Source organism: Bidens hawaiensis, unplaced genomic scaffold (genome assembly GCF_021521415.1).
Source record: "Bidens hawaiensis isolate Kalapana, Puna unplaced genomic scaffold, B.hawaiensis_p1.1 tig00018742_1, whole genome shotgun sequence".
Taxonomy (NCBI): Eukaryota; Viridiplantae; Streptophyta; class Magnoliopsida; order Asterales; family Asteraceae; genus Bidens; species Bidens hawaiensis.
This window is the reverse complement of record NW_027492836.1, coordinates 298,589-323,443: the sequence shown is the minus strand read 5'-3', so window position 1 is coordinate 323,443 and position 24,855 is coordinate 298,589. Positions and strand designations below refer to the sequence as shown.

The 24,855-nt window shown below is 37.3% G+C and overlaps 1 protein-coding gene, 1 long non-coding RNA gene and 2 other non-coding genes across 4 annotated transcripts; all 4 read right to left on the bottom strand.

The window, feature by feature from the left end:
- Window positions 1–2,842: 2,842 nt before the first annotated feature.
- On the bottom strand, window positions 2,843–5,261 carry LOC143556781 (F-box/FBD/LRR-repeat protein At5g22700-like). The gene is made up of 3 exons (XM_077046026.1): window positions 4,240–5,261; window positions 3,810–4,001; window positions 2,843–3,712 (listed from the first exon to the last, which is right to left on the bottom strand). Exons 1-3 carry the CDS (start codon window positions 5,125–5,127, stop codon window positions 3,263–3,265), a joined length of 1,530 nt encoding a protein of 509 aa, XP_076902141.1. The 5' UTR covers window positions 5,128–5,261; the 3' UTR covers window positions 2,843–3,262.
- Window positions 5,262–20,218: 14,957 nt separating this feature from the next.
- LOC143556784 (small nucleolar RNA snoR128) lies at window positions 20,219–20,317 on the bottom strand. The gene has a single exon (XR_013139444.1). It is a non-coding gene; the product is annotated as a small nucleolar RNA snoR128 (small nucleolar RNA).
- Window positions 20,318–20,380: 63 nt separating this feature from the next.
- Window positions 20,381–20,475, bottom strand: LOC143556783 (small nucleolar RNA snoR128). Its single transcript, XR_013139443.1, has one exon. It is a non-coding gene; the product is annotated as a small nucleolar RNA snoR128 (small nucleolar RNA).
- A 2,864-nt stretch (window positions 20,476–23,339) lies between these two features.
- LOC143556779 (uncharacterized) lies at window positions 23,340–24,023 on the bottom strand. The gene is made up of 3 exons (XR_013139441.1): window positions 23,874–24,023; window positions 23,665–23,784; window positions 23,340–23,468 (listed from the first exon to the last, which is right to left on the bottom strand). It is a non-coding gene; the product is annotated as an uncharacterized LOC143556779 (long non-coding RNA).
- Between the last annotated feature and the right edge of the window lie 832 nt (window positions 24,024–24,855).

The window sequence follows — 24,855 nt, the reverse complement described above, 5'->3', positions numbered from 1 at the left end:
GGATTACTATCATCAACCATGTCCTCAGAAATGTTCAATTCTAGCAAATCATGCCTAATCCTCCCCCTAAGATATTACTTCATCCATACTTTATATTTAACACAATAACTTTATTTTTTCTTTATTTTTTGCAACAAAACCCTAACATATGTTTATAGACTCTTATCTTGTAAACTTGGCCCCTCTTCTCGCATGCCAAAATGTATTTTAGGCTGCATTTTTGTAGCAATTTAGCTAGGCTTGTAAACGAACCGAACGAACATGAACAATGCGATAATCGTGTTTGTTCATTTAACTTTAGACGATCATAAATAGTTAATCGAACAAGTATTTTGCAAGTTTATCTAGTTTGTCGGCATGTCTGGAAGTTAGGAGTTTTGAGTATTTTGAGCTTATGTCTAGTTTGAGTACAATTAGTATGGTTGATTTTAGTATAAATAAATATGTTAAGGGTTATTGTAAATTTGTAAGTGGTTTAAGAATTATATTATACAAAAAGAGTCGGTCTTGGTTGAGATCAAATTTTGTGTTCGAGTTCATAGGTCAGGCCTAATTTCCAACAATGAAATTATGAAGCTTTTTTAGTTTTGCGAAAAGCTCATTCGCCTAAACACTGGTGTTAATTTGATCACCATTCGGTTAATTTTGTTATTTACTCACCACCCGCACAAACTTAAAGATAAAAGCATGTATTTTGAAAAATTTGGAGATGGTGATATTCACATAAATCTCCATGACATGCATAAGAGCATTGGTTTGTCTTTACTTACGGCCAAGAAGATGTCACATGTAGTTATGTATGGTGTTCACATAAAGGAGTTTCTGTGTTCATGCATCACATTATAACTTGCTTTCTCAATTCTGATTCAATGCGAATAACTTAGCAAGACATTTCATGTTATCAAATAGGTAATAACCATTGAGAATGTTACGACCTTCAACATAAAAGTCGATTGTTCGGGAACAACAATCTTTGGAACAAGAACCCCCCATAATCGCACTCTTTACCTTCATCGTTTGATAGTTTCATACCTAGAATCATAAGTGTCTAGCCTACTTATACAGTCAAGTTCATAAGCATAACAAATATAAAACTTCACCTTCCCAAGTTGCTGCAAAAGGGTAATAGCTCTAAGGGTATTACGAACCTGAAAGCAAAACAAATGACAAAATCAGTTGGAATATTGATTAAAACAAGGTTTTATTTATTAGCGCTTCTCATGGAGGCAATATTTCTCGTTTAGATCAGTTTTACTTTTTAATTCGTTTCTATTCTAAAGTTCTAGTTGATACATTTCATTTAGTTATAGCAATATGAGCATCAGGTCGGACATAAGTGCATAGCAAAGGGTGCGAATATTTGACACCACAAACCTAACATGATATTCAGGTTTGAGTTTAGTCTAAATGGATTCGGGCTTACGAGTCGGCCCCGCGAACACGTTTAGCCACGCATGCCGTGCTCGTGTCAACCCAGCGGGTTCGCGGGTTGACCCATTTAACACACTTATTTATTTTTTATGTAATAACATAATCTAATTGTGTTTTCTTTATGCCAAAATTTAGAAGTTTAAAAATGTATTGGCATATTTAAAACATATTGTTTCAAGAAAAAAAATTAATTTACAATTTCAAAGTATTAATATGCCAAAAATATATTAAAACAAAATCTTTTTTCGGATTATATGGGTCGTGTTCGTGTTAACCCATGAATACACGTGTTGTGTTTGGGTTCATGATATGACACGATAATCGGGTCCGTGTCGGGTGCGACCCGCCAACTCACGAGCATGTCCTGTTTAACAGCCACCTAGGTGTAATAAAGAATTATTTCCAGACAACTGGTTCATCGCCGGTCAGAGAAAGAGTCAAGCCTACATGAAACCTTCTATTAGAACTTCATTAACGCATTAACTTGCAGATGTAAGTACGTATTGTAAAAAACATATGTACTACGCTTAAGAATTTAGTGAATTGTACCCGTGAGATTTTTAATTAACTAACCAATACATAATTAAATAATTTTATTTTGCGTAACTGAATAAGCAACAATATTTAATAATTAATATAGTAATTATAATCTATAATAAGTTATAACAGAAATATAAATGTATTATTGAATTTTTAGTTTATGGTTAAGTAATTTTAACAATAATGTTCGTTTTAGAAAACTTGAATTTTATGAAACGGCTAGGGCTGTAAACGAATGGAACGAACACGAACAAGGTCGTGTTCATGCTGATTTGTCAAGGAAATAATGTGATCACAAACACTTATCGAACGAGATTTTATATTCATGTTCGTACATTAAGAAAATGAATGTGTTCAAGAAGGGTTCACGAAAATAAGTGAACACAAAAAAACCTGGCAGAGCCTAGAGATTGAGATTGATGTATTCATCAATGTGAATGATGAAAGCCTGTAAACGAATTGAACGGACACAAAAAAGGGCATGCTCGTGTTCGTTCATTTAACTTTAAACGAACACAAACACTTATTTGAACAAATATTTATGTTCATGTTTGTTTATTTAAAAGATGAACATTTGTGTTTGTTTATATTCGTTTGTTTAAAATCTAAACGAACATAAATGAACATATATGAACAGTTGTAAATGAACACAAACAAACATAAACGAACATAAATGAAAACAGTTAAATTGACACAAATTAACAAATATAAAACATTTAAGTAGATGACTTATCCAGATAATATTTAATTATTTTCTATTAATACAAAAACAAACATAAATAAGCAGACATAAAAGAACATGAATAAACGAACATAAATGCACGTTCATGAACATAAATGAACAAACTAAACATGTGTTCATGTTCGTTCATTTAATTAAACGATCACAAATTTTTTGTTCATGTTCGTTCGTTTATTATATAAACGAACTTCCCGCCGAACGGTTCGGGATCAGTTCACCGAATGTTCGGTTCGTTTACAGGCCTAGAAACGGCTAAAAGTACAAGTTCTATTAAAAAAAACTTCAGGGCATGTTTGGTCATATTATCAAAAGCTTAAAGTTCAAGGGCTATGCTTTTACTTTGCCAACTTAATAAACAATAAATGAAGTGCAGAAGGTGGGATTTGAACTTCCCACGTCTGGAAACCAGCATCCGACCACGCAAGTCTTTTTGTGATATTATACTTTTATTTATTTATCAAATACCTAGGTTTGCAAACTGATATAAAGAACTAAAATTCAGATGCAGAGTATATGAAATAATGAAAAACAAAAGCAACTTACAGTTTGTCAAGTAGACCAATGTGGTTTCTTATCACATTGAATCTTCATGCGATCCATCATATTATCCATGATTATCTCAGCCTCTGCACACAAACCAGAAAACCGTGCTTGCAACTTATCACGATGTGGTGTAGGCAGCTTTGCCAACACTCCTTCAATTGTCCGCAATATTGAAATTGTGCTAATAGTATCTTTATACCCTTTATCCAACTGCTCACTAAGATCTTTCCAATAGTTCTCAATGTGTGTCATCGTTTCCCCAAATTGCCATTTCAATTTCGCGTCTGGTTGGTTCTCAGCTTCCACTTGCTCCTGCACTGTGGCCATGTGGTTCTCAACTGATGCCTTCATATCGGTAGTATTTGGTTCACTATTTTCTTTCCACTGATTTAGTAGCCCCTGCAATTCTCTCATAAGATTCCGTGCTATTACAACATTCTTCACAGCTCTAATCTCCTGCATGGTTTCCATGGGTCATAAAATAAGCATATAAAGACATCTGCAAATTTAGTGTATTGGCTCTACTTGAAAATACACTTCAAGGTGGGCATACCTCATGTGAAACCATTGTGAAAGTGGCACCTGACGAACTACCTAGCAAAAAGTTTTTGACTTCCGGAGACACTGTTACTTCTGGTTGTGTTTGGTCCTCCAGGATAACATAGGCTGGATAAATCTTTAAACTCTTCAAGTTAGCAAATGGAGATGGTTGATGTGAGATTACTTCCACAGATGAAGAAAGAAGCTGCAAAAGTAACTATTTACAATTTAACGCAATTTCACAATCATAAGTAAAGATATAAGTCTAAATACATGTTTCTTAACAGTAGTCAAATGAAAGCGTTAGACTCCTGTAAAGCTGTAAGCACTAACAATATGCCACTTTTTAAAGTTTCTCCACAATAACATGAATATTGCAGTTTTATATGGAAAATATTTTTTTATATTTGCATGATAAAAATAAAGGACCGATACCAACATACCTCGACAAGTTCAAAGTTAAGTGTAAGGAACTTGACACAACGAAGTTGTTGAAGCAGACAAACAGTTTTACGAGTATATTCATCATCTTCAAAGGAACATTGAATGCATACATCCACCTTCTCTAAATGAAGGTCTGCAGAAACCTTCATAGGAATATCATCATCGCCTCCTTTGTAATGCAAGTAGGCAAGCTCAGGTGCGGAAACCAAATGTACCCCTGACCAATTTATTACAGTGAGATTCATAAGTTGAGGCGTAACCACATTGACACTATCATAACCATTTTCAAGTGTTAGATTGGATAGTCCATCGTGACATATATTGAAACCATCCGGTTCACAGTAAATGATGCAACTATTCAAGGTAAGGTTCTTCAAGTTTGCACAATTGGAGAAAAAACCAGTATTGTGATCGAACAGTTTGACGCGTTGGAGATTTAACGTTGTTAAAGCTGGAAACTGCCAAGTAGGCAGGATTGTATCTTTGAGATACGGAGAACTAAAGGAACAAAGAGGGAATTCAATAATGCTTAACCCTTTTCCACGCAAGCGAGTAATGTTCAGTTGTTGGACGTTGTGCGAGAACGCATAGTCTAAAATTCTTTCGATAAATTCATGGCTAACCTTTCCATGAACAGTGAGTGTGACAGAAGACACGTCTGTCTGCTTATTTCGGTTAGATAGAACAAATGAAACAAAGTTGGAGAACTCGGGTAACGTATGGAATTCCTCGCTTGAGAAATTGAGATAGGGCATTGAAGTCCAGATATACCTCCATCTAGATGACAAAACACTGATTTCAATAGCACGCGTGATGTCAAGAAAAGAGAGGATTTTATGGATGAGCTCGTATGGCAAGCTGCTTAGTCTATCACCCCTTTCATCCATTCTCTCTTATGTTTGTTTAACAACCACCAGCATCGTGTTTTTTCTATTGGATCCGAAAGCTGCAATTTGATTGTATGCAACAGTTAGGACATATGGCATACTAAACGCTCAAGATACAAGTGGTTGCATAAGTGAAAAAATATTTTCGAGGTAGTTTGAATATTTTTCTAGTCAGTCAACTTGAGCCGATGTTGACTTTAAAAAATTAAACATAATTCATAATATTAAAGAATCACTATCATTTTTTTTATTAAGGATTTTCAAATTTTAGATACTTTAGTGTTTAAAGATGTATCTTTTTTATTTATATTGATATTCACGTATTTTGTTATAAATATTAGTAGATTTATGATACTTGACATATCCCAAAAATTATTTTCTTTATAATTTACCACGTCCGAGTACTCTTCGCCTAGATGGAGTACTCGCAACATGCCTATGCCTAACAAATTTTTATCAGGTTACCAAAGACAAGTGACCGAAAATATGTTACAGTAGCAGAACAGCAATACAAATGATTCTTCAGAATTGCAATAATTAATAAATTATTTAATTTGTTGTCAAAGTAAGAGTCGTTATCTAAGAACAAAAACTCCAAAGGCCGAAAACAAACGAATAACATTTGTGATCTGAGCATTCAAGTGGAGGTTTTCAGGTATGCTAATAATAATATCTTCTTCCTCATTCACAAATTAAGGTCATTTTGAATGAAAGCTTTTAGTTTGGATGAGTTGAGTGTGTGAGCGTGATTCACAATTTATAATTAGCAGTTTATAGTTATAGTGTGAGAGAATGAATGAATGAATGTATCAAACGTAAATAAAATGAAAATCGATCTCAACTTATAAACAAAAAAGCCCTAAATTTGGGAGAATGAGAAGGAACATACGCAGTTGTAGACGGAGGGACTAGTGATGGTGGCGGATGCTTTCAAAATTCAAAACGTCACTCTCACCGTTTCACTTTCACCTCAAAAGTTATGAGCTCGGGGTATTGAACTATTGATCCAGAAAATCCCCATTTCAAAATTCAGATATATTTGGTAGATGTATTGAAAATGTTTTCGCCCTGATTGCGGCGCGCGTATATAATGTATTGATTGCGGCGCGCGTATATAATGTATATTCGTGTGAACTTTCAGGTGGACAAAAGTGAAATTGCACTAATTTTGACGTTATTTTACTAATCTCGTGAAAATAACGTTAAAAGTGGCGGAAGGTTAATCAGGCATCATGTGGTGGCGTTGATAGCCGAAAGACAATGGTACATGCACCAATCGGCGGTGTCTCGATGGTTGAGTGTTATGTGCCTTATGTCCAAGGCTTGATGCAAAACTACTATCGAGCCGGGGGTCTCACCGGAAGCAGCCTCTCTATTCATAAAGGGTAGAGGTAAGACTGTCTACATCTTACCCTCCTCAGACCCTACCATAGCTTTGCTATTGGTGGGATATACTGAGTACGATGATGATGATGATTGAAAATGTTTGGTACGGTATCAGTAAATATCGGTACCAAAAACTAAAAACTTAGTACTGCCTGTATCAAATTAGTACCGAATTTAATAGCAATATCAGTATTAAAAATGTTCATCCCTACTGTTAGGGGTGGCAAAATAGATTTAGGAAATGAGGTCAAGATAGATTTAGGAAATGCTTGTACCTTTTGGTTATGGGTTAGAATGGGCTTGTTTATGGGTTAAAATGGACTAAAACAATATCCATCTAAGTTATTTTAAATAAAACCCACGAAACCGAATAGAAACCGAGAATTCGAATCGAAATCATTGAAACCGAATTGATACCGAAACCAATTGAAATGAAAAAAAAACGGAACCGGATAAAAAACCAAAAAAATCAAACTGAACATATATAAAACCAGGTTTTTTAAATGAACGAGGATGACGGAGGAAACATTTTATTTATTTTACATTTTGCGTTTTTTATTTATATTTTGAGTTATTATTTTTTTATTAATTTTTTTGAATTTTCTTTTAAGGGTTTTTGAAACCCTTTGTATTTTAACCTTTAATTGGGTCAAGATGGATTAACTTTATCCATCTTGACTCATATACATTCTAACCCTCTATTTTAAAAATTCATCATGACTCGTACTCATCATGACCCATACTTATTCTAACTCATCACCCAAATACAATCCACTCACATTGTCGCCTCTACTTACTATAGTTAGGGGAGTTTGGGATTTCACTTACTTTAACCTACTTAGAGCATTCTCAACTCTTTCCTTTAAATTATGCGAGGAAGATTTTCAAGTTATATGTTACGGTTATGAGTGATTATGAGTAAGGAGAGAGAAAATGTTATATGGGAAAGTTAAATTTGGGGTTTCACTATTCATATTATATAACTTTTTAATACTTTTAAGTTGTGAGTTTTAAAAAAATTAATGTCTTATGAGATTAAAAAAACTTAATGTATTAGAATGTTCTTTTTTAATATTTTGAATTTGCATGTATATTTTTTTCCAGTATAAACGATACCATCTATATATATACTATATAATAAACAAAGATTTTTAAGTGTCACATGTCATCATCATGGTGATCCTTACAAAATTTTTCATCATCTCTCTCATATTAAATATATTTCTCTTTCTTATTAATAATTTTAATTTTTTTTTTAATAATTCTTTCCTAATTTAATAATTTAATACCAACATATTAAAACTGGTTTTTTCGGTTTTAAAAGGTTTGGTTCGGTTTTGCAGTTTTCGATAAATGAAATACCGAAGCCGAACCAGAAACTCGGTTGTTAGAAAACCTTCTTTTATTTGTTATGGTTTTAAAAAGGGATATTTGTATTAAAGCTCATTTCAAATTAAACCAAATACACCATGAATGCTCCCATTATAGGTATAATACTTTCTTTTTTGCATAAGAAGTTTGTATCCAATGAGTTAATCAATTCATCATTTTGAAAGTTTGTTGGAATCCATTGCAGGGAGATTTTCCAGAAGTGATAAAAGAGTATTTTTACATTTGTAGAGATATAGTTATAACATATCTCTGGTGGTAGACATTCATTTTGCACCTTGAGTTGCATTGCGGGTTTGAAGAAACACTAAGTGACCCCGACAGATTAAGGATAATCTCAGGGTTAAGTAGATGTTTCCCACGAGGGTTAGGTCCGGCAAAGATGGTTATTCTTCTCAACCTGCAAAACAGACACCGTAAGCTCGTCACTGAGAAGGGGGGGTTCCTCCTTGTGACCACCCTCCGGCGTGAGAATCAGACTAGGTTGCTCTGAATATAAGTGTATATAGAGAGAAATAGTTAGGGAGAAGATGATCATACCGTTCCAAGGTGTTGGAGTATTTATAGCCGAAGGTAGGTTTCCAAGCAGGTACGGCCAGCTGTATATAATATTCCTTTTCCATCAACTATGGGCTACGTTCGTGCCACGATGGGAGTTGGTGGGTAGGCAGCGGCTGATAGTGACATTTTGTACTGGAGCGTGCTCCTCCTCGTACTATTGTCAGTGAGTTGTCACCCTGTGATTGGTTCATGGGTTGCTTTTGTCAGATCTTGTCCATTTGTCCATACCTTGGTAGGTATAGTACAAAAGATCTTCTAGAAGCGTACGGACTGGCTCTTTTGGGCGGGAATATTCCCACCTTGCTCATTCATTCTTCAGGTGACATTGCTGAAGTATAAGAGTTAGTACCTTATGCGTGTAGCCTTACTGTTAGTGTGGGTAGCCTTCCTTCTTGGCTTGTACCCACAGCTGCGGGAACAGGCAGGGTACTGTACCAAGGGAGGCTTTCCTGCGGGGACAGATGGCTTACTGCGTGTAAGGTCTTCATCTCTCTGAGCATGGTGGGTCCTGCGGATCCAGTTGGTCTTTGCGCAGACGTACCTCTTCAAGGTGAGTCTTGCGGGTCCAACTGGGCTTTGCGGGGACCTACCTCTTCAAGTCCCCCCAGTCCATTGTTCTTCTCATGAATTGTTAATAAGTGAGGGGAACTTTTGGACTTTAAGCAAGGGGCTTTAAAGAGGGGTTTTCATTTTTTAAGGTTCTCCGTGGGGATTCTTCCCGCGGTTTTCCTAATGTCACTTGCAGAAAATTCCCGACTTTTCTGCCTGATCTTTGTGTACGATGCGGGTAGATGTGTAACCTCTTCGCAAGTCGGGAGCGTTGAGTTTCACTTGTGTAGATTCTCCACGAGGTTTTGGTAGTTTTAGACATAGTGATCAGTTATGTTAAACAACCAATTCCACCTTGAAGCTTCAAACAATCTAGTTCTCAATGTTCCCGCCATGCGGGGGTGTTATTTCTCTTTCCGCAAGCATGGCCCATAAGATCGATCTTCTTGGTTTCAATTCCCTGCAAGTGCTAAGTATGTGAAGGGTTTCGCCTTGACACTGTACCCGCACTTGTCTTATGGTTTCTTGCTTTCCAAGGTAAGGGGGTATATTCCCTCTTATTTTTGAATATTTTTGAATCTTTTTGAAATTCGGAGAGTTTGTGAAAGGATAAGGACAGTCCAAACGGTTGAAGGGACGTTGGCGTCTTCTGACGGTTTCAGGATGTGCAGGAAGTTATGACGACGTGACAGCATGTGGTCAATCAGGACGCTTTTTCAGGCGCGTGGGCGCGAGTTTCATGACACGCGCCATTCCGACACCTGTTGCCAGCTTGCTTTATCCACACGTGTCGCCGTGTCATTGCGCCTGCGCTTTCTCTCTCATCCGCATTAGATTCATCGTATTCATTGCGATGAGTATATAAGGGGGAGAGGGTGTATTTCGTCCATTATCTTCACTTCACTCTCCTTTTCCTTTTAAGCGATTTTCGGCGAATACTCATCTTTTCCGGCGAGCATTCTCCTGAAACCGCTTTCTTTCCTCAACATTAAAAAATGTCTTCTTCTCATGACCCAGAGGTTAACGTCGAGGAGTCCGACGTTTACCCCGAGAATCCGACGTCCACGTCCGATAAGGACGATAAGAGTACTGCTGGCGAGTGTCAGTGTACTCTTTCTGTCGATGTATACCATTACATCGTCAAGAAATTCATGTTGGAGCCTTATGAGCCGGAGTTTCCGGAGGCCAACCAGACGGTGTACGATGCCCCTAAGGGCAAGATAGGGGTTTACGCTTCGTTCTTCCTATATGGGAATCTAAGATTCCCATTAACGAAGTTCGTATACCGTGTTTTGGAGAAACACGGTGTTCATTTGACGGAGGTGCACCCAATGGCAATTGCTAAAGTTCGCCATTTCGAATGGGTGTGCCGTATTTTGGATATCGAGCCTCGAGTCGACCGCCTGATGACCTTCTATACCTGGAGGTGCGTCCAGGGTTGGTATACCCTTGTCACTCGGATCAAGGGTTTGAAGATCTGTGCTACTGAGCGTAGTCTTCGTTCTTGGAAGCGCGAGTTTTTCTTCATTTCCGCTCATGTCGTTCCCATCGCGATGACGTTCAAGAATGGGAGGGCACTCCCTAACCTTCCGGCTTCCAATTACCAGGAGACGGAATGGTTCACCAGGATTTCCCAAATTCAGACTCCTGTATATCGCTTCGCGGAGTCTGGGATGGTCATGCTTGGGATGAGTCGCGTGTGGAAGGACGCCGGGTCTGGAACGCCGCAAATACCCATCGTTCTTGAATACGGTTTGAACTATCTTCCTTTTGGTACGCCCCGTCTTTTGTGTTGGTTTAGGGTTTTCCTTCTAACATTTTTATCGTTTATATTTCAGAAGGGAACAACTTACAGTAGCTCTTGCACCCGCGGGAGACTGGTGGTCCCGCGCGGTTGGGCACTCGTGATCTTGATGAGAACGAGTTGCCCATTTTGGAGAAGACTGCGGATAGATTCGTAGAGGTCTATCCGCCAGGCCATGACATTTTAAGCGCCGCTCGGCCAGGTAAGGAGTTCTTTAATCCTCGTCCTCTTCATGCTCAAACTTCTGCTGGAATTCCTCTGATCTTGTCATCTTCTGATGAGAGATCCGCAGATGGGCCTTTTATTGTGAGGAAAAAGAAGGCGGCTGGCGTGAAGGGCAAAACGAAGGTTGCTACCTTCGTTGACCTGGGGAATCAGTCTGATTCCGAGACTGAAAGTGAGGAGGCGGCGGGGAACCTTCGTGGTGGTGACGAGACCATTGTCTCAGAGGTTGAGACTGTCACTTCCGAGCCGCCAAGCGTTGCGAAGGTAACTGGCGTGAAGAGGCCAGTTTCATCGGGTCCATCTTTGCCTGTCAGGGTTTTCAAGATCAAGAAAACCAGTAAGTATACTTTTTGTGTACCTTTTCCGCATTTTCTTCCGCATTTGTTTTTTATATCTTTGTTCTTTATGTAGGAGTGGACTTATCTGCTTTTGAAGAAAGTGGTGCGGGAGGAGCTAGTTCAGGACCCACGACGATAGGTTTGGTCAACCTATCCAAGGCGATGACCCAGGTGGCTGCGCCTGTTTCTGGTATTGGTTCAGTTGCTTATACTGTTGAAGCAACTGTTCCGGTTATGACGTCGTCTGTCAAGGCTGCTGTGCCGACGATGGCGTCCACTTTCGTTGCTGCGTCGAGCAGTTCAACTTCTTCGCCGGCCGTCAGTGCCATATTTACTACATCATTCACCGGACCGGCGGTGACTTTTTCTGTGAGCTCATCTGCAGCGGCTACCACGGTTATGAGTTCATCTCAAATGAGTTCATTTTCGATGGTCTCTACCTCAGTGGCTTCTACAGTGTCACGTTCGGCGTCAACGACTACCTCGTCCTTGGCCAGTTCTTCAGGTATGTTTGGAGTTGGGACCGCTAGACTTACCTCTGTTGATGAGGGGGTCCGATCTTTGCCTCCTTCCCATCTCCTTGACCTCTTGGATGGATATCCTTTAGGTTCGGGTGATGGGTTTAGCGGCTATCGGCCTGTTATCGACCCTACAGGTGCGTGGGATTACTTTAGCCTGTTATCCATCCTTAGTCATTTTTTCTTAACTGTTTTTTGTTGTTGCAGTTTCGGATTCCAATGAGGTGTATGCTCCAAGGTGGAATATCCGCCGAGGAACAACTCTAAGGACGGCTGCAGACTGCGTCGATTGGGCGCGCCATGCCGCTCCAAGTGGTGCATTGGGGGAGGTAATGGTTAGCTACCAGGAAGGTAGGTTGTCCACCGAGCTCCGAATTCTCCTCGCCCGGATGCAGCCGCGAGTCGAATTACTTTGTCGTGAAAACGATAAGTTAAGGACTGCGCGTAGCTTAGAGGGGGCTCAGGTGCGATCGCTGAGGGAGGAAAATAAGAAGCTTGCTGCCACCGCTGTTGAGAGAGAAAAGGCCTTCAAGGATCTTGAGGCCGAAATGCAAGCTAGGCATGAGACCCGTTCCAAGGCTACTCAAGTTGTTAATGAACAACTTAGGTTGGCTAAGGAAACTGCGCGTAATGCGACTGAAAGGGCCACCAAAGCTGAAGCTGTTGCTGAGCCTCTACGCACTGAGAATGAAGAACTGAAAGCTAAACTGGAGAAGCTTCAGCAGGCACATGATGCTTTGGCTTTGGAGGACGCCAAGAAGTTACAGGAGCTCTTGGATCAGAAGGGTGTGCTTGATCGCACTGAGCGCAAACTTAAAAGCGTTGAGGAGGCTGCTGCTAAGGAAGTGTTGCTTACCAACCTAAACAAGAATGAAGCCGAACGCGCACGCGATCAAGCTCAAGCTACCCTTCAAGAGGCTCTGTCTCATAAGGATTGGCTTCTGCGAGAAGCGTTGCCGCAGGTATGCATAACTCAATTATTCCTTGCTTTTTGCTTTCTATACTTAGAAAAGTTTTTTATTTATTTTTTTTAGTAGGTTGTGCATCAGATTTTCGCGAACACATCCTATGATGATGCCATGAGCGCAGCCCTCAACGCTTCTCATGAGGATGGAGAGAAAGCTGGTTTCTTACTTGGTCTAGGATTTGCAGAGAAAGGCATCTCGCCTTCCAAATTTCCTCTACACGATGTTGACACTGAGGCTGCCTATGACCAAGCTGTGAACCAGTATGTTGTTTTCTCTCATCCGGTCATGGAAAAGGTTAATGAAGTTGCTGCTGCTGATGACGGGCTAGCTGTTCTCAAAGCTTTCCTCGAACCGCTGCAGCCTACTGATGGTGCGGGTTCAAGTGGGTTTGGAGGAAGTGGTCCCGAAGCCTGAATCTTCAGAATCCTCCAAGTTGTTAGGATAGATTTGCACTTTTTGTAGGCGGGTAGATACTTAGACATTTTGTAATGTTTGAACAGCTTTTATCATGAATATAAATGTTTTGTTAATGCCTTGCCTTGTAAACATTATATGATTTGCTCATGCATATTTTAGTTTAACTTAGCAATTTTCTAAGTGTTTTGAATAAGTTATCCTTTCGACGCGTGTCAGATAATAGGTTAATGTTATGTTTCCTCTATCATGATTGTGCGGGTAGGACCTTCACTTTCACTTAGTAAGATGACCAAACTTCATCTATATCTGACCTGTGCGAAGGTTTTCCTCATTTTCCCCTTAGAAATTTTTACTGTTTTTGTGTTTATGCGGGTTGTGCCGCTTTCCACACGCAACGACTTACTTCCTCCCTCACTTATTTATGCGGTGAATACCGGCATATCAGTGTGGTCAGTTCATAAGTATAAAGGTAAGGCTATCAACATTAATGTGATAAGGAGAATCATTTCCATTAGAAGTGGCTCTAGGCCTGTTCGTTACAAGTTTGGAATTGATCTACATGTAGCATCTGCGTAATTGAGCTCCATTCCATGTTCTTGGGATGGGGGTGCCATCGAGCCTTTCGAGCCGGTATGCGCCCTTTCCCAGAACTTCTTTAATAATGTATGGCCCTTCCCAGACCGGGGCCAGCTTTCCTGGGCGTTCCTGGTTTGAAGCCTCGTTGTTACGCAGTATGTAGTCTCCGACATTGAAGTTGCAGAGTTTCACCCGCGTGTTGTAGTACTTTTGCATTTGTCGCTTGTAGTTCTCTTCACGCGCTGCGGCTAAGTCTCTGCGCTCTTCGGTTAGCATAAGGTCTAACCGTCTTTCCGCATCATTGTCTTCTGGTTGAGTTATGACTCTTGGTGAGGGTAGACCAATCTCGATTGGAACCATAGCTTCAGTGCCATAGGTGAGGCTAAACGGGGTTTCGCCCGTGCTTGCTTTTTTCAGCGTTCTGTTTGCCCAAAGGACATATGGAACTTCGTCCACTCAGCCGGATCTATGTTCCAAGAGTCTTTTCTTTATACCGTCGACGATGCTCTTGTTTGCTCTTTCCACCTCACCATTACCCTGCGGGTGTGCCACTGAGGTAAAGGTGTGGGTGATTTGAAGCTCTTTCAGCCACTTTTGTAGCTTCTGGTCAGCAAAGTTGGTGCCGTTATCGCCCACCAAATTCTGTGGAAGTCCAAAACGACAAATAATAAATTCCCAAATAAATTTTTTGCTATGTTTTGCGGTTGTTTGGGCTAGGGGTTTTGCTTCTATCCACTTGGTGAAGTAGTCGATGACTACCACTAGGAACTGAACGTTCCCTGCTGCTGTGGGAAATGGGCCTGTCACATCGATGGCCCACTTCTGGAATGGCCATGAAGAAGTGACTGGAACAAGTTGGTTCTTCGGGCGATGCGTGTTGGGTGCGTAGAGCTGGCAGGACCTACATTTTCTGATGTAGGCCAGCGCATCCGTGTGCATCCCCGGCCAAAAGTATCCCGCGTTGTTTAGCTTAGCTACAACTGCGCGTGGACCTGCGTGTACTCCACAGATGCCTTCGTGTACTTCCCTTATGAGGTAGTCGGCATCTTGGTCATCAACGCATCTGAGGAGTGGGCCAAGAAAATTACGCCTGTAAACTATGTCATCAACAAGTTGATAGTTCAGTAATTTACAGCGAAAAAGTAAGGGTTTATTCATAATGTTACTTTCAAGAGATTTCATGCATTTTTATTGGTTTAGAAGGTCAAACAAGGTATAATGCAAACAAAAACGAGCTGGTGGGTCCGCAGACATATGTAGGCGTCGCGCGACCACCCTAGCCCTCATGGCCGCGTGGCGCAGCGCCCATGGGGAGCGGGGTTGGTTTTCAGCTTTGGTTATTTGTCGAGTTTGGTCCCTGAAGTTCGTGTTAGCAAAGGGTGTTTAAAGGTACCGAAAAGGGCGTTTCGCGATCCAACAAGTGTGACACAAATTTGTAACATAAAAACCACAATTTTTATTAATATCAAAGAATCCAAAAGATAAAATGGGTCGGGTTTACCGTACAAAAACAAATACGAATTAAACCGAAGATGACGAATGTCACAATTGCCACCCCTAATCTTAATCAAACGATAAAAGTGTTGAAGATAATAACACTTTGAGAATTGATGTCTATATGTTTCAATTTATCTATTTGAATTGTTGTTAAAAAGACTTGTATACATTTTGTTGTGTTTTCGGTTGTATTATTATGTGTTCAATATCTTTGGATAACACGTGCAATTTTACAATGAAATTAATTAATGTGTATTGTGACTTACAAAATGTAATTTTGTATATTTCGTTTAATGGATAGTGCAAAAATACATTTGCACAATAAACAACTTGAGAGTTGTTCCATTGACAATAAGTCTGTGACAAAACATCAAATATCTAATTACGCCAAGTGCAAACGTGGGAGTATATTAAGATGAATACACAAGAGCGATATACGCCATTCAATGTTGAGTGCATCAACATGAAAATGTACAAGTGCATTTCGATTATTGTAAACATATGAAAGGAATATATGTTATTATTGTAAATTACTATTATAAATTTTGTGGTATTTGTTATAAGAGAATTACAATAGTGATGAACTTGTTGGTACTTCTATCACTATTAATATTTGTTTGAACTATGGTGGAGGATTTGTTCCAATTTTAAGCATATGTAATCGCCATACCGTTGAATGTCAATCTAAGTGATTCCATGTTGATCATAATAGTGATTGTAGATGAGTACCATTTATCTTGTTATGATAAATATGTTCATCAAAGTGACTTGAAATATAGACTTATGTTTAAGCATATACGAGACAATGGTTAAGGCCTTGGAGGTTAAAGGAAAACGAGTTATAACCTTAGCAAATGAGATTCACTTTGGTGTTGAGACGTTCTAAAAGTGAGGTTTAGGAACGGTAAATGAAATTGTCTAAGCTAAGAAATGAATGTTAGGAAGACTGCGAAGAATCAGAATGATGCATCTTCAGTTCACAGGCCTAAGTATTGTAGTCTAAGCATGCTAGACTACTACTTGTTAATTATGGTGCTTGATGAAGACTAATTAACGTGAAACAATCAAAACATATACAAGACTGAGTTTGTGTATAGGCAAGTTAAAGAGGGATTTCATTTAATCTAAGGTAATAATGTAATTCTTAAGGATCTTAAGTAGATCCCAACTTTCCAAGTTCTCCTAGATGCGACTAAGTTTGTGATGGCTTGTTAATTATCGTATGAAAAGGATTAGCTTAAACACTAGAAAGTGGTCGAAACTTATGACAAGGCATGCGTTGCTTTATTTGTATTATCGATGAATTCAGTGATACAATGGTGTGGCATTGTTAAAATCCTGAGTATCGATGTATGGTCATAAGTAAACTTAAACAAACAATGTCAAAATGCAAGAAATGTGGGGGATGGTAATCGAGATTAAAATGGTTATTGAGAAGATACCATTGAGATGATATCTCAAACTTGTGTAGAAAGGAAAAGCTTTTTCTTTATCCCGTTAGTAAGTTGGATAAAAGAAAAGAACGAGCTTACCATGATAATTGAAAGAAAGAGATTATCTTTATACCATCATTAAAATGATGTTATACAATAACACTTCAATGTGGTGGTGTCTTTTATTTGAACTTGGAATGTTTGGTAATATGGATTATTGCAAACATGTGACCTGGTGGAGTACACAATGGTCATAACGAGCTAATTTGGTGATTAGACTCGAATGCCAATTAGTTGAAATCAAAATCTAGCTAGATGTATGATATTGGCATAATGAAGATGTGTTCACCTAAAAATGAGAACTTCAAAAGGCATTCGTTATAACAAGATTCATAGTGAATCTAGAGGTTATGGTCTTAGAAGATATTAATAAGCAATATTAACTTGGAAGTTAAGAACACATCATTAACAACTCATCTTAATTGCGCAATTATCTAGTATTGACTTGGCGAAGTTATAGATAATGATTTTAGATCCAACAACCTGAGGGTTGATGAAAGATGGAGTTGTGTAATGAGACTAAATCCCATGAATAAAGTAAGTGCAAAGGAAAACCTAACCTATGAGATTGGAGATCTCATGATCTAATAGGACAACCTAACTGCATGAATTAAGGGTGGTCACTGTGGGGGCATAGCTTGTGTATTAGTGGACACATAAGTTAATATCTATATCCTCCTAAACAACAAAGGGTGTTTAAAAAACATCCTTGTCCATTCCTAAGACAATCAATGACAAAGGGGAGGCTAAGCATAACATATGGTTAATGATATGGAGATCATGATAACCATTATGCTTTTAATGATTTGAAAGTCAAATCAACCACGTTATGGTTAATGATTTATGAGCATGGTAACCATAATGATTTGAGTATCAAATCAAGTATGTGAGAGAGAAGTGAGGTCGCTTCGAATGGATTTGAAGGGGGCGCAAATACTAGAGCTCTCGCGGAATCAGACTAGTGTTCCATGACCAGAACGGACATGACAATGAGGGGTTAACCAGACCATAAAGAGTGTTGTGTAAAGTGTAATAACGTCTACATCAAAAGAGGATTGGTTCAAGGTCATCGCGTCTACCAAAGGCTAGGAGAATAAGTATGTTTCACAAAGGAAGGTTCAAGGCTAACGCTACCTGTCCCGCAACGCTCAACCGTTGTAACTATATTTGACACGTGAGTGTACAGATCGATCTCCATTCATGTGGTGGATTGTTGGAAATTTTTGGACAAATAATATTTATTAGTATTTTTTACTAAAAAATAAATTATTAATATGTCAAAGAGTAGAGATGAATGCGATACCGATATTATAAAGTGTGTAGTTGAGAACTTGAATATTGGTAAAAAGGAAATGGGTTTGTCCCATATTGGTAGAACGCTTGAGAGCTGCCTTAGTATTTTTGGATGGTCGGACTGGGTCATGAGACATGTGTCATGATCTAAGCTAGTGTCCTGCCATGCGTCGTGTACATGCGATGAGTCATCGGTTAGGTGTCATCTCTTGGTGAAGTGTGTTCCACGAGATGACACGTGTCATGGTAACTTATCACCTAACCAACTGTATAAAGAAAGGTCCGGTGAGCATTTTTGACACACCGACTCACCTAGATCAATCATGACCCGAATGCACACACATCCTAACCAGCTCGTTACCATGCACACGAAACTAAATGACTCCCTACCGATGATATGTGTCCTCAGCTCCAACTCTCTCTCTCGATCTTAATCCCATCTGTCGTTACATATACAGTTCGGCTGTTTAACAGAAATCCTCTGCCACAACCAGGAACCAAAGTTTGTTCAGTCTTGCAGCTAAGAAGGTACGAATGGCTTCATGTGATCAAGACAGGGTTCACCGAATGAAGGAAGACATGACTCAAAGGTGACACTCAGGTCTCGGTCAAGAAAAGCTAGACGATGTGAGCGCAGTCCCAGTCCAATGCGACTCCGGTTCAACTTTAACTCGTTGAAGGATGCTCAAGAATTGGCTATTGGAGTATAAGTTAGGGTCCTCATTATGAATCAAAATTTGTGTATATGTTATAATTCGTATTTTTCTCGTTTATATTTATATACGTTATATGTACTACAATTTCTCAATTATATAAAATGGTTATTTATTTGTTTTATTAATATTTATTAATAAAATCGTGACACATCCTACATTCTCACAAGCCAATTAAACCAAAAACACCCCGTGCATTTGTCCCTCAGCAAAAAAAAAAATGGGCCTGATTAATTAATATACAATAAAACTTATCCACTTCACAAACTAAATTCAGTCGAGTGGGATTAAGGGACAGAAAAGGAAGTGTTTCATGGTCTGGTGATCGGTGATCATGGTTTGCTGAAGCTTATAGAAACCGTGAAATGAAAAAAAAAAAATCTACGCAAGGTGTTTAGCCTAGCTTTTATTTTTTTAGTTATGTTTATATCCTTAAATAAATAAGCTAAAAACCATCTTTAAACAAGCTTTTTTAAATTAGCCTATATAAGCTAATAATATTAAAAAGATAAACCAAACATCAAATTAAACTTATTTTAGAAAAAAAAAACCTAAAAAAAGCTATAAATTTGGTTAAAAAAAACTAGGCCAAAACACCCCTAAAAAACAATCAAGGAAATAAAAAAGTTCGGTTTTCTTTGGTACAACCATAGATTCAAAACACAATTTATTGATTGGCCAAACTAGTGTAAATTTATCTTAGGGGATGTTTGGAATTCCTTATTTTCATAACATATAACTTATAAACTTTTTGAGAAGTTAATAAGGTGTAAAAGGTGTTTGACAAACCATAAGGCCTTAAGGGGTTTGATATTCCCATTAAACACTTATATCCTCACTTCACAACTAAGCAATCCCAAACACTTTTTAAAAAACAACTTATTGATTTATAAAATAAGGTTTTTTTTTTATCATTTTGCATGAATAAGCTAAACCAGATACTTTTTAAAAAACTACTTATTACGTAACCTAATCCAAACACTTTTTTACAAATTCCTTTTTAAAAAATCATAAGTTAATAATTCCTTTACACAAAAAAACCTTTTAGACTTAAATAAGGAATCCCAAACACACCGTTATAGACTTAAATAAGGAATCCCAAACACAACGTTATTGTAATTATGTAACAGGGAGCTTTTTTAGTGAGTGAGTGGCTCGTCTCCGGCTTGTGAGCCACCACACCACCCCCATTGTTAGGTAAATTTGAGTTTTTAATAAAACAGTTGATTATTAAGTTGGTTCCAACTATTTTGTTTATACTAATCAAAATTAATATTCAGCAATTATATATTTTTGAACAACCAATTGAACAAGATAAATCAGAAAACGCAAGAACCGAAATTAAAAGATCAATTAAACCACGGTTGCTCAGGTAACCGCTCAGATCGACATGAATGTCGATGTTTCACAGAGCAGTAAATCTCTCAAAAAGTAACTCATTTTATTATTATTCATCATAGCAACCAATTCAATTCAATAACAAAATATGTTTCAAATAGCTTTTAACAATACAGACTATATTGTTGTTGCTCAGGTAACCGCTCAGATCGACAATAAGTCGACGTTTCACAGAGCTTTTAAACTCTCAAAAAATACTCATATGAAAGTATCATCATCGCAACGACAGCATCAAATTACCAACAAAACATACTTCAAATATTGTGAAAAACAGAACAAACAAAACATAAGAAGTTCGAAGCTAGGGCATATTTTGAGGCCGCCGCCGCTTTGAGTTGTTTCAGGTTAATGGTACATTGTTGTTTATATACAAATAAATGTTGCATTTGACTCCTCCGACTATTACCTAGGTTTAATTTGGCTCTGTTATCTTTTTGAACCAATTCAAATATATTTATTTATTTAATTTAATTTAATTTTATGTTAATGTAAAATTCCATCGTAAAGAAAACTTTTGAGTTTAATCATCAAGGCTTTAATAGATGGGATATTATGCCCACTTGTGGTATAAGTGTTTGATTCTCACTCGTGTCATTTTGAATGGATATTGATAATGGATGACTTGAGCTAGGCCTTTTGTAAAGGTTGTTAGCTTAAACTTCGGAGCTCACCTGGGTTTTAGTCCCACTGTGTGTTACGACGGAGAGTTATGCTCTTGTGGTGGCACAACGACTGTCAAGTTGCAGCCAGCGGTATGCTTTCCTATGGGGACGCCCAAGCCAAAATCTAAAACCAGCGTAGGCCCGGTTAAGACTATATAGTATGGTCAGACAAAGTGAGGCAACAGAGCTCTGCAAATTTAAAAAGCACGGTAGCATAATTGCAAGAAAGTCATCATTCAAAAAATAAAGATGTGATGTTAATATCTTTTTTATATCAACTGTGGAGAAAAATAAAACTTAAGGAGTGTTTGGGTGAGCTTCTAAAACTTGTTTATTTGTTATTTGTTTGTTAAAAAGCAAAAAATGTTACTCTAAATAGATATTTTCAAAATTTGTTTTTACTTTTTAAAATGCAAATAAGCAAAAAAGTAAAATTATAAGCTCACCCAAACACCCCTTAAATTGAGATAAGTTCATTCACCTCATTTGTAACCTTTGATTTAGGTTACATATCTATAAGTTTAAACTAAGGTTTAGAAAAACATAGATTAAGATCGCCTAAGTGTTCATGTCGTGTATAATCATTTGAAACTACAAATTGATAAATACAATACGTTTTTCTTTATAATGAAAAACTAGGTTTGTTACCCGTGTAGTACACGGGTTAAAATAAATAAATTTATTTAAATAATAGCATAATGTCAAATACAAATGTTCAACAGATTTAAAAAGACTTTATACGGTAAAATAAATTACACATTACACAATGTGAAAATAAAAAGTTGTTAGGAAATTTATTAATCTCTAAATATTTCTTTGTACACAATATTTATAGTTTTGTTTGTAACTTTACTTCCTATATCAAAACTTAGTAGTTTCACATTGTTTGTGCTTTTAACTTTTGATAATGTAACGCATAACTGGCCACGAGTTAAAATAATTTGTTTAATAAACAAACCAACCATCTATAGTGACTGACTTTAGCTTTTGTTAATCTTAAATGCAAAACAAAAATAAATTAAAATTTCGTTCTTTGAAATTAATCATTTTATAGAAATTTTCTTTTTAAGAATAAAAGTGTTAGTTCCAGTATTATTTTCGGATATGATTTTCGCTTCTCTAACACGGTTATCATATTGTATTTTATTTTCCCATGTATTTACGCCTCAACATCGTCTTTCAGAACTAACCTATGACTTGACAATCTTAGATTTTAAAGCCATTTAAAACATGGATGATAAACATTTGCTAATTTCTTGAACGACATCATTTTTTGGTGCAAGTATATCTTGTTCACTAAAGAAATCTATATATTTGAAATCTTTAATAATAGAAGGATATACAAAGTCAATTTATCATCTGATTAACAGTGTGTTAATGTCTAACATTTGCATTTTTAAGCTAAGAAGTTGATTTATCCTTCTGAAAAACCAAAACATGTAGTCTAGTGTTTATATATTTATGTGGATTTTTAAGATGATATACTTAACATAAATGATGGGTTGATTAAATAGTCAATTAAAAAAAGAAGTTGTAAATGTCTCTTTTTTTAAACCCACCATTGGACTGAAACTCATTATAATCATAACATGTTTTAACCTGAACCATGCTTGATACTTTAACCAGTTATAAATTAACATAAACATATACATCAATAGTGAATTTGTTTTTTATGGGTTTGAAAGAAGAAAAAACATGTAATTTAGTAAATATCATATGTATTTAATAAGTTCAAGTTTATTGAAATTTAAGTTTTAAATTAATTTTGTCTCTTCATCTAGTAATATCATTTCTTATAAAACCTCAATATTAATTAACTAATATAGTATATTTAAAACCTTAATATTTGAAATCATTATTCAAAATCAACGTTAAAATTAGTTAATTATAAAAACCTATACTAATACAATATATTTATATAAAACAAAATAATATATTTATGTTGGTATTAAATTATTAAATTAGGAAAGAATTATTAAATAAAATTAAAATTATTAATAAGAAAGAGAAATATATTTAATACTAGGTTATATGCCCGTGTGACACACGGGTTGAAAAAAGAAAATTTAATACATAAATTTTCAAGTTGTAGTATGCTTGATGATTTATATCACGAGAAGAAAGAAATGAGAGATTACCTCAACTCTAAAAAAGTAGTAGTTTGTTTATAGTTTGTAATTGAATGTAGTTTGTTTAAGTCGAAGGTGAAAATCATAGAAATACATTAACAAAAACAAATATAACAATTACAAGAGCTAATTAAAAAAAAACTCATGTAATGAAAAGCTAAAACACCAAATCGCTTAACATAAAAGCCTTTAAAACCAACCAACCAGTATTTAACACAACAAAGTGCTACGTGTATCAATACAAAACATCTAAACATCAAAATAAACCATTGAAAGTTTGAAACTTGTTTCCACATTTAATCATAATCTAACCTGAAGAAGTGTCCCAATACCAATTGCATATTTCATACGACCATCTTCACCCTCACCGGCTTCAGTGGCTCCCAAATGTAAAGGATAGTCCCAAACCTAAGCATGCATTACAGCTAATATGTTTGAACGATTATTATTGGATTGCTAGCTTTCATTGAAAATACAAAATTATGGAACTTTAGTTTTCAACAAATTCTTTAAAACTCAAATGCATATTCAACTTGTGAAATTAAATCAAAGTTTGTGTGGTGTAAGTGACAATTTATGGAAAATTAAGACAAACTTAAACTATGCAAGGAAGCTGCTTACCATTCCCCTAGGAGAATAACAATAGTAGCTCATGAAATGACCTGAAATACTACCATGATTGGTTCCAATATGCATCGCCCTTTCATATTTCTTGCATTTTTCAACCAATGGGACAAAAACCTGTAGTAGCAGAAAGCACATGTATAATAAAATCTATAAACTTTCAAGTAGATAACTAAGCAAAAATAAATCTAGAGTGTGAAATGTACCTTCTCTATATGCTCAAGTTCCTATTGATAATCATCATCATGAGTATACACCAACTGTTCAAGTTGGGCACATCGATTAGCTGCAAGAAATAAACTCAAAAGATTGAACAATTTGAATGAAGAAAAAAGAAATTTGACAAAAGAAACACAGTGTTAAATTTGTACCAAAATTTCCAAGGTTGACACCGAATTTGTCAAAACATTTAGCAACCCTGAAGAAGTAGGTCCCCGCAAAGCCCAGTTGGACCCGCAAGATTCACCTTGAAGAGGTACGTCTGCGCAAAGACCAACTGGATCCGCAGGACCCACCATGCTCAGAGAGATGAAGACCTTACACTTAGTAAGACTGAGGTCCCAGCAGGAAAGCCTCCCTTGGTACAATACCCTGCCTGTTCTCGCAGCTGTGGGTACAAGCCAAGAAGGAAGGCTACCCGCACTAACAGTAAGGCTACACGCATAAGGCACTAACTCTTATACTTCAGCAATGTCACCTGAAGAAGGAATGAGCAAGGCGGGAATATTCCCGCCCAAAAGAGCCAGTCCGTACGCTTCTAGAAGATCTTTTGTACTATACCTACCAAGGTATGGACAAATGGACAAGATCTGACAAAAGCAACCCATGAACCAATCACAGGGTGACAGCTCACTGACAATAGTACGAGGAGGAGCACGCTCCAGTACAAAATGTCACTATCAGCCGTTGCCTACCCACCAACTCCCATCGTGGCACGAACGTAGCCCATAGTTGGTGGAAAAGGAATATTATATACAGCTGGCCGTACCTGCTTGGAAACCTATCTTCGGCTATAAATACTCCAACACCTTGGAACGGTATGATCATCTTCTCTCTAGCTATTTCTCTCTATATACACTTATATTCAGAGAAACCTAGTCTGATTCTCACGCCGGAGGGTGGTCACAAGGAGGAACCCCCCCCCCCTTCTCAGTGACGAGCTTACGGTGTCTGTTTTGCATGTTGAGA

Coding starts and splice junctions, on each gene's coding strand:
- LOC143556781 (XM_077046026.1), bottom strand. CDS start 5,127: ATGGATGAAAGGGGTGATAGACTAAGCAGCTTGCCATACGAGCTCATC. Junction 4,002..4,239: donor TTAACTTTGAACTTGTCGAG/GTATGTTGGTAT, acceptor TTACTTTTGCAG/CTTCTTTCTTCATCTGTGGA. Junction 3,713..3,809: donor TCACAATGGTTTCACATGAG/GTATGCCCACCT, acceptor GAAACCATGCAG/GAGATTAGAGCTGTGAAGAA.